Raw genomic sequence first — 7898 nt, 5'->3', positions numbered from 1 at the left:
GACGCAAAAAATCCCAGACAACTGAAGATGGAAAAAAGTGCATTCTACTTCTGACCCAATTGTGACAATGTTGAAACTCGATCATGGTCTTTGACCGAAATAGCAGTCCTGAAATGCACGCAGGTGTGTTTTATTCGACCCCACATCGCCAAACTAGCTTAACAACAAGCCCACTGTGCCAGGTGATTTTTCTCGGACTCGTCCGCCCCTGGCACAGGGGGCTTGCGTATTAAACGTCAATCGTGGCGTGACTAATAGCCACCTTTTGGTGGGCGTTTTTTCACTTTGCATTTACACCACGAGCCACAAATGTGATTTCTTCAAAAAATCAATCAGATGAGCTCTATCGAGTTCTGAAGGAAATGGCCTCTTCAGAATCTCGACAGAGCTCATGATCGTGTTGATTCATTGAAGCTGCATATTTCTAGATTTGAAATTTCAAACCCTAAGATCGTTATGTACAACCTCAGAAAGCCTGAAGAGATTTTATACTAAGGGATGAACAATTTGCTTTTGATCTTCGCAAATCGACGTTGGTAGCTAGCGGTAGCTATCGGTGGCTTATGTGATCATCGGGTGTACATCAGATCAGAGAGCGAAAAAGATATAAAGGGTCTTCAGAGACGAGATATCAGTAATGCAATCAATGAAATCGATCAAACATGATCACTTGCCTCTTGTTGTTTGTTTTGAGACGAGTAGATCAGTCCTCATCTTCCTAACATACTTTTTGTTATCAATCAACATTTCGAAATCTATTACTTTTGTCGTTGAAAGAATTGATGTTGCGTGGTCTTGAGAATGGTGATCGAAGAAGAGCCTAATCGCACAACTGGACGAACAGAGTCAAAAAAAACGTCTGTACTCGAAGGTCTCTGCGTAAGATTGAGAGAAGACCATGGCCTATCAGCCAAGCAGTTCTTTCAGAACTTCATGGCTTCAAAGGAAGAGTCGATCATCATACGAAGAAAACAATGGATCTCACCAACTGGGTGGAAATCGACACGAGGACTACTTGACTCGATCAAACAATTAGTAGATGACGAAAATACCGCGGAAGCTAGACATGACTGGCAAGAGTGGGTTCTACAACAGGTATGGCTCACATTTATTTGCTGAACTTCAGATTTCCAAGAACTGACAGAATGTATTCCTCATAAACAATCCCTCAGGCTATCGAGATTGTTAATACACAAAAAACTCCTCGTCGGAACACTGCTACAAAAAAAAGTGCATATGTGAATGCAACAAAACTCGAAGACACTTTCTTTAACGGAAGCGAAGAGAACAGACGCAATGCAATGCTAAAGGACAGCATGAATTTCATGTGGAGGTTGATAGAAGCAAAATTAGAATATAGTCATCATGATCAGCTTTCTAAAGACTTCGATACAGATGAAGCAGACCCTGAAGATTCCTCTTCTGATTTCGAAGGAGAATTCGAGAATGAATTGGACGATCCTGACAAAGATCCGACTGAGCACGTTGAAGGGAGGATGTATGTAAGATCAAAGGACAAGAGAGTTAATTTGAGAAATCGTCTACAGGCAGTAAGTTGCAGTCGATCTCTTTTTTGAAAGATACCTTTACAAGCTTAGTTGAAACTGATACTTTTGTTGTTTGATTCAAACACAGATCAACGCCACATTGATGGGAATGCTTGCCTTTGCTTGCAATCGCCGATGTAATAGTCTCCAAGTCGAGAACTCGCTTACCTTCTTAGCATGTGGTGTCACCGAGAGAATCAATAGTTACCTGAACTATATCGGATTAACCTGTTCCCGGTCAACTGCGATGAACGGTCTAGCAAGTTTAGGAAAACAGGCAGTAAAAAAGATTCGAGTAGTGATGTCAAAGAAATTGGTCTTATCGCCTGTGATTGTTCTAGATAACATTGACATTCAGGAGCGTATCCACCACGAAAGAATTGATCAGCAGACTCAGATGTATCATGGTTCTTGGGGTTACATCCATCAATTAAACCCCAAACTACTCAAGGATCTAGACACCGGAGCATTCAGCAAAGACAACATTCGACATATCTTACAGATGACTGCACGAAAAAAAATAGACTTGGGCCTCTTGATGCCGACTGAAGATGAACAAAGTCGGTGGATTCTAACTCTCAAGAATCAGATTGCCTCTGTCTTTCTCCGCTATGTCAAAAATAAAAGGAATGTTTCAAACTCGAATTTCTTGAACGTGGCGCCACTTGATCAAATTAAATGTCAAGTTCCAAATATCCTGATGCTCAGAATGATGGATTCAACTGATAATGGATCTGATGGAGTTGGTCAGCTGTGGCAGGAAGTGATTGGCCAATCCGGTTTGACCAAAGAAGAATTTTCAAACCGAACTCACATTTTGGAGGGTGATCTTGGTACTTGCCTCAACTTTGATGGACTACGAAATCAGCGTGAAGCAACAAAGATCGCAGATGAGAATTTAGAGAATATCTTACTTCTTCCAGGTGCTGGACATACAATTTGGAATATTGCTCAAGCCATTCTTCTCCATCATTGGGGAGACCCATCCGACATGAATGATTTTGGCGCATGGCAGACTGTTGTTGCCCTTTCAGGAAAAAAAGCACCTCCAACAGCAAAGAAAGATTTCACATCAATGCTTCGATGGATCGAGAAAATTCATGAAGCCACAATAACCTATGCACTTCTGTAAAGATTTTTTTTTTTGGTAGAACAAAACGATTTGAAACTGACACCTTTGAAAATACACAGTGAAATCCTTGGCAAGACTGAACTAGATCTTGAAGAAAGGTTTGATACAAATGCTGTTGAATTTGACAAAGTTATTGATAAAACATTTGAAATCATCTTTTCAACATCAGCGCTTCCTGCAGCCCAAAAGGATCAAGACCAGCGTAAATGCCAGCTTTTGCTGAGGTTACGAGACTTTGCGACTGTTGTCGAAGCAAAGCGAGCAATGTCTGCGGGAGATATCGGCCGTCTCATGCTTATGTGGAAGAGATGGAGTGTGATGATTCAAGGAATGAATGGTCTCACTCATTACTCAACCTATCTTCCACGAGTGGTTGTTCTCTTAACCAAAACACTCCCACAGCCAATGGCTCATGTCATTTTACATTCAATGTTAATTGCTCCAAGCGGACGACAAAATCACTTTGTGGCCAAGGATTTTTTCCTTGAAGTTCAAAACTATTGGATAAAGTATTTCTACAATAGATCGGTGAGTTATTCTCTTTGATATACTATTAAAGTGGATGTTGATCTATATAGTGGTTTTGAATTCACATAGGGGAGTGGGACAGAAATTTCTCGCTTGAGGGATACATTTTCAATATGTGTACCCCATGTGAGTAATTTGTGAGCTATATCATGGTCTGATTTGATGATCCTGACTCATCTGCTTTTCAGCTCCGGAAGCTCCTTCATACACTCAAGGGGCGCTCAGGGTTAAATGACACATACCAGTCATCAAAGACATTGCTCACACTCAATACAGTTCAGAACTTTGTTGGCTTTGCTCGAGATAACAACTTAATTAGCTGTCAAGCCGGATCAACAATAAGAAGTGGTCTGATTCCTGATATCTATCTCCTCGGAACAGTCAAACTGTCTCAAGATTCTCTGAGCGGGACAAATGACTGATTTCATTGGCCCTTTCGAGGGATCTACAATTCCGAAGTCACATCAAATGTGGAAGAAGAGTCAGATCCATACGAGTTTCAAATTGATCCTGAGCTGCGTGATTGGGAGGCAGGAGAATAAACAGGCAAGTCTCACCTTTGATACTCCAGCTCTTTTGCCTCACGATCATTTTCTTGAACACCTTCTCGTAGCCATTGCATCATCCTCTGATTCCGAAATTTGACTTTTTCTTTTTCAATATCATCTTGGGCGCGCTTATGCCTCTTTGATTCCGCTTGTTCATGCTTTCTTCTCCTCTCATCAATCTTCTCCTGTGATTTTCGCGCTTTCTCATCGGCTTTCTTTTTTTGATCCGAGGAATTTTCCAGTTGCTTCATTTTCCGATCAGCATCTTGTTTTTCTAGCCTTTCAATTGTAATTTGATTGTTGAGGTCAGAAATCTGTTTCTCCTCTTTGATTCGTTTGTAGTGTTGCTCGCCACAAAAGTCGGATTTCCAATCCAAGATTGTTTTAAGTAGGTGTTTTATGCTTCCCAACAAAGCATCACCACCGATAACTTCACTTAAGTCCTCTTCAGTATTGATTGATTCAATGTGATCAATTATTTTGTTAAGATGAATTTCTCCAAAAAGGACAGACGGCGGAAACGGAGCCTGATCCTTGTAGATCGATCCAAAGTGATCTGAGAACACTTGCGTTAGCTCGTGTATCAGGTCAAGGAAGTCGATGTCTTCAGTCTCTCTAGATTGATTGACTTTCTTTCGCTTGTTTACAATAGTACCACTTTTCTCTGCTGCTTTCATCCCAGCTGGACTATAGTCGGCATCGGGGTCAAGTGATCGTGGGTCTTTTAAACCCTCTTCGAAGTTGGATGATGTAAACAAGTGGAGGTTCCGGACTAGGATTTCACACTCCTCTGGCTCACAAATTTCGCAGTGACAAGGTGGAAAGCCTTGATCTTTTTGACGCTGAGCTTCATTTCGAACAGAATCATGATCGGGATACATTGGAATAAATCCTGTTCTATGTACACAACAACCAAAGTGAGATTTAGGATTGACCAAAGATGAAAAAGCTAGAGTATCAACCTACGTGTTTGCAAGCACCAAAGCAATCCTCACACAGACTTTTGAACCTTCAACGCATCCATTCTCTGGTCATCTGTTTGTGAAGTCATGTCTTTGAAGTCATCTATCGAATTTAAACCTTCTTTTCGAGTCTCTTCAAGGTAGATCACAGCAAGCCCAGGCCTCTTGTTCCTTCCGACTCGACCAACCACTTGTGTAACTTCAGAAAGACCAGCTCGGCCGAGCTGAACAACAATCCTTGCATGAGTCCAATTTTGTCCAAGACCAAGAGCACTTGTACATGACATTATCGGAAATTTACGATCTGTATAATCCTGAATACGATTAAGCTTTGTTTGATCTCCCGAACAAGAATGATAACGTTGACCAAAGGTGCTATCCGGATTGGACTCGTCACCTTTAGTATCTCGAGATCTGTTCATTGCTCTGAGAGAATGCATAGTGCCGTTGCGAGAGCCTGAGTAGACAAGGGTTGGGACAACCTCGCTGTCGGGTATGTCGACTCTCTTGGAGAAATGTTTGTTGAGAAAGTCGAGAGATCCCATTGCTGCTACTCCAACTCTCAGAATTTGGATTTCCGGCCGACACAACTCGCCTTTCAAAACTGTTATGTCTTCGCGTTTGATACTGAGATTATTGATAATGGCATCAAAGTGTGGTGCTGGACAGGTAGCTGACATTAACAAGAGTGGTACATGTTGAGTTGCCATAAGTTGTAAGCAGAGCTTTCCCCACAAAGGTCGAAATTTGCCACCATCCTGCTCTTTTTTGACGACACTCATATGCTTCGCCTGACCACTTTCAACCAAACCCCATTCGTAGATCATGTGGGCTTCATCAACGACTTTCAAAATCAGCCGTCTCCGAAACCAGATGCTATTATAGATTCTCAGCCAGGTACGATTCGTAAGAAAAATTTCCGGGCTCTGATTTTTCAACATAATACAACACCAATCAGTTTAAAAAATATTGTACAAAACTGTGATGGTTATCATGAAGCATCAAAGAAATGCAACGTACCAGATAGATGAAGGAATACACACCCTTTTCAATATCGTGTGCCACCTCCGAAGTAAAGTTCAAGGCAGTTAAATTTACTGCCTTCAAGCCATCCTTCCTCTTTTCCAAAACTTGATTGTCTCCCAAGGCATCGAGTGGGTTGAGGATGAGTACAATGCCAAGTGACTTCACACTGAATAGCGATCTAAAAACCTCAGCAATACATGTCTTTCCGTATCCAGTACCAGCAATCAAAAATACGATTTCCTTTCTAGCCGCAGCCAGAACCGCCTTGTTTTGCAATTCTCAAGCGTCCTGATTATACTTCTTCAGGAATTTCAATCCAATATAAGAAGCGAGTTCTTGATTTGATTTGCTTGAGATTGCCTTATTAAGGATAACAGGTGGTAGATCGCCCGTCACGGACGAAAGCTTTTCAGACACATCCGAAGGTCGAGCTGGCGATGACTTTGATGGATCCATATGAGAATATAAACAGGAGTCGATCGGATTTCATCAACGGTTGAAATCGGTAAATTCTTTCTGAAGATGATTTCCTTTCTCGAGATTCGTTTCTTTTCTCAGAACTCGTTTCTTTTCATCGCTGCATGGGTCGCTACCGAGGCAAGTTTCTGACATGCCCTCGGTTGAATCTGAGCTTTCAATCAACTCTCTGTAATGTCTCTGAACAAAATTGTTACTCGTTTCCCATCTGGATTCTTGCGAGATGGCACAATTCGATTCTTTTTTTTTTCTAATGGAAGTTATGTACAAGATCAAGAGCTAACACGAGCCAGTTTCAGAAATGAGACCATCGTGATAATGAATGGGATGGGATGGATCATAGCCCAATGTGACCCAAATTTGGCTTTTGGGGCCTATTGGTCACACCAGGGATGTCGTTTAATGTGCAAGTCCCTCGTGCCTCGGCTTCGGGTTACCGTGAGCTTTTGCACGATTGGACTTGGGTTAAGTTAGATCGCCAAATGCTGTTGAGGTCGATCAAGTGGCTTGAATGATGGTGTGTGTGTGAATTGGCGGTAATTGTGCTTTCCTACAGCAAGGAGTGACGGCCTCAAGACGTCGAAACCTAGTCACACCGTTTGGACGAGCAATAATTTCCCACAGCCAGATCTTTGAGTGCCAACTTGCCAAGCCTATTGTGATCAAGAGAGATGACCAGGGTTTGAGTTGTTTTGGTTTCGAACAAATCAAACGAATCGATCCTATCCATGCCTTTCAAGCAGTTCTCAACAAACTTGACTATGTATGTTTGGACGATCGGAGGACACATCCATCCTTTCCTGAAATTGATCGGTCCGAGGTTAGTGAACTCGTAATTAGCTGATCATTCCCAAATCAAAAAGTCCAAACATTGCAGTTTAGTACCCCAATGATCGTATCGATTATGAGGACCTCAAGAGGGAGCCTCCGAGCCGCATTGGCTATCGAAAACTTCCTCTCTATCAGCTGAGATTATTCGCCATTCTGTCCTGTACCACAATATCCGAATTTATTGATAATCAGTAGAAGCTCAATCGTCTTACGACCTGGAAGTTGGATAACAACGCACTCGAATTTCTATCTCATCGTGTCAACTGAGCGTCTTGAGCTATTTCAATTTTCGTCATGAAATCTGCTCATTGGAGGGACAATACAAAGGCAAGTCGGTACCCACCTTGTTCTTCGGCTGTTCGACAATCAGTCGGAGATGGATTTCAAACGGAGGCTTCAAAAGCCTTTGGTGATTTTTTCCTTCGAGGTCATCTGGAAGAGCCGATGCCCAATAACGCACGAGACTTCTCTGTCTCTGAAGAATTTCAACTCGAATCTGAAGTTTTGATGAGGAGAAAAGAGGAAAAAGCAGCTTTTCGAAAGTTGGATCGCAGGTTAGTTCATATTTTTGCATTCATTCGTTCTTCCCTGGATCATAGCGACGCATTATCACTTCATATGGCTTTCAATCTTGACTTTTGAAGCTAACTTGAATCCTCCATGATAGGATTTTACCACTCTTGTCGCTTTTTACTTTTTGTCTATATCTCGACCCCAAGAACATGTGTAAGTGATTTTCTGCATACACACCGACCAGTTTTGACTCGGCAAAATAATGACATGATAACTGCAATTCTTCCTGTGACGTATCAGTAGACCTGCGGACGCTGGTAAGTAGGTCTAATCA

General features: G+C 41.9%; 4 protein-coding genes across 4 annotated transcripts; 2 read left to right on the top strand and 2 right to left on the bottom strand.

Annotated features, from left to right (window-relative positions):
• Window positions 1-801: 801 nt before the first annotated feature.
• Window positions 802-1892, top strand: MELLADRAFT_114667 (uncharacterized protein; the record flags this gene model as incomplete). The annotated part of the gene is made up of 3 exons (XM_007419660.1): window positions 802-1095; window positions 1173-1498; window positions 1808-1892. 3 exons carry the CDS (start codon window positions 802-804, stop codon window positions 1890-1892), a joined length of 705 nt encoding a protein of 234 aa, XP_007419722.1.
• Window positions 1893-3588: 1696 nt separating this feature from the next.
• Window positions 3589-4806, bottom strand: MELLADRAFT_89795 (uncharacterized protein; the record flags this gene model as incomplete). Its single annotated transcript, XM_007419659.1, has 3 exons — window positions 3589-3652; window positions 3765-4652; window positions 4757-4806. The coding sequence occupies 3 exons, from the start codon at window positions 4804-4806 to the stop codon at window positions 3589-3591; spliced, it is 1002 nt and encodes a 333-aa protein (XP_007419721.1).
• A 1216-nt stretch (window positions 4807-6022) lies between these two features.
• On the bottom strand, window positions 6023-6199 carry MELLADRAFT_89794 (uncharacterized protein; the record flags this gene model as incomplete). Its single annotated transcript, XM_007419658.1, has 1 exon — window positions 6023-6199. The coding sequence occupies one exon, from the start codon at window positions 6197-6199 to the stop codon at window positions 6023-6025; it is 177 nt and encodes a 58-aa protein (XP_007419720.1).
• A 1146-nt stretch (window positions 6200-7345) lies between these two features.
• Window positions 7346-7881, top strand: MELLADRAFT_114665 (uncharacterized protein; the record flags this gene model as incomplete). The annotated part of the gene is made up of 3 exons (XM_007419661.1): window positions 7346-7605; window positions 7719-7777; window positions 7865-7881. Coding segments are annotated over 3 exons (336 nt in total), but the record flags the coding sequence as incomplete, so codon positions are not given.
• Between the last annotated feature and the right edge of the window lie 17 nt (window positions 7882-7898).

This window comes from Melampsora larici-populina (genome assembly GCF_000204055.1).
Source record: "Melampsora larici-populina 98AG31 unplaced genomic scaffold MELLAscaffold_338, whole genome shotgun sequence".
In the NCBI taxonomy this organism is placed as follows: domain Eukaryota; kingdom Fungi; phylum Basidiomycota; class Pucciniomycetes; order Pucciniales; family Melampsoraceae; genus Melampsora; species Melampsora laricis-populina.
The sequence above is the reverse complement of the archived record's forward strand: the minus strand, read 5'-3'. Positions and strand labels throughout refer to the sequence as shown.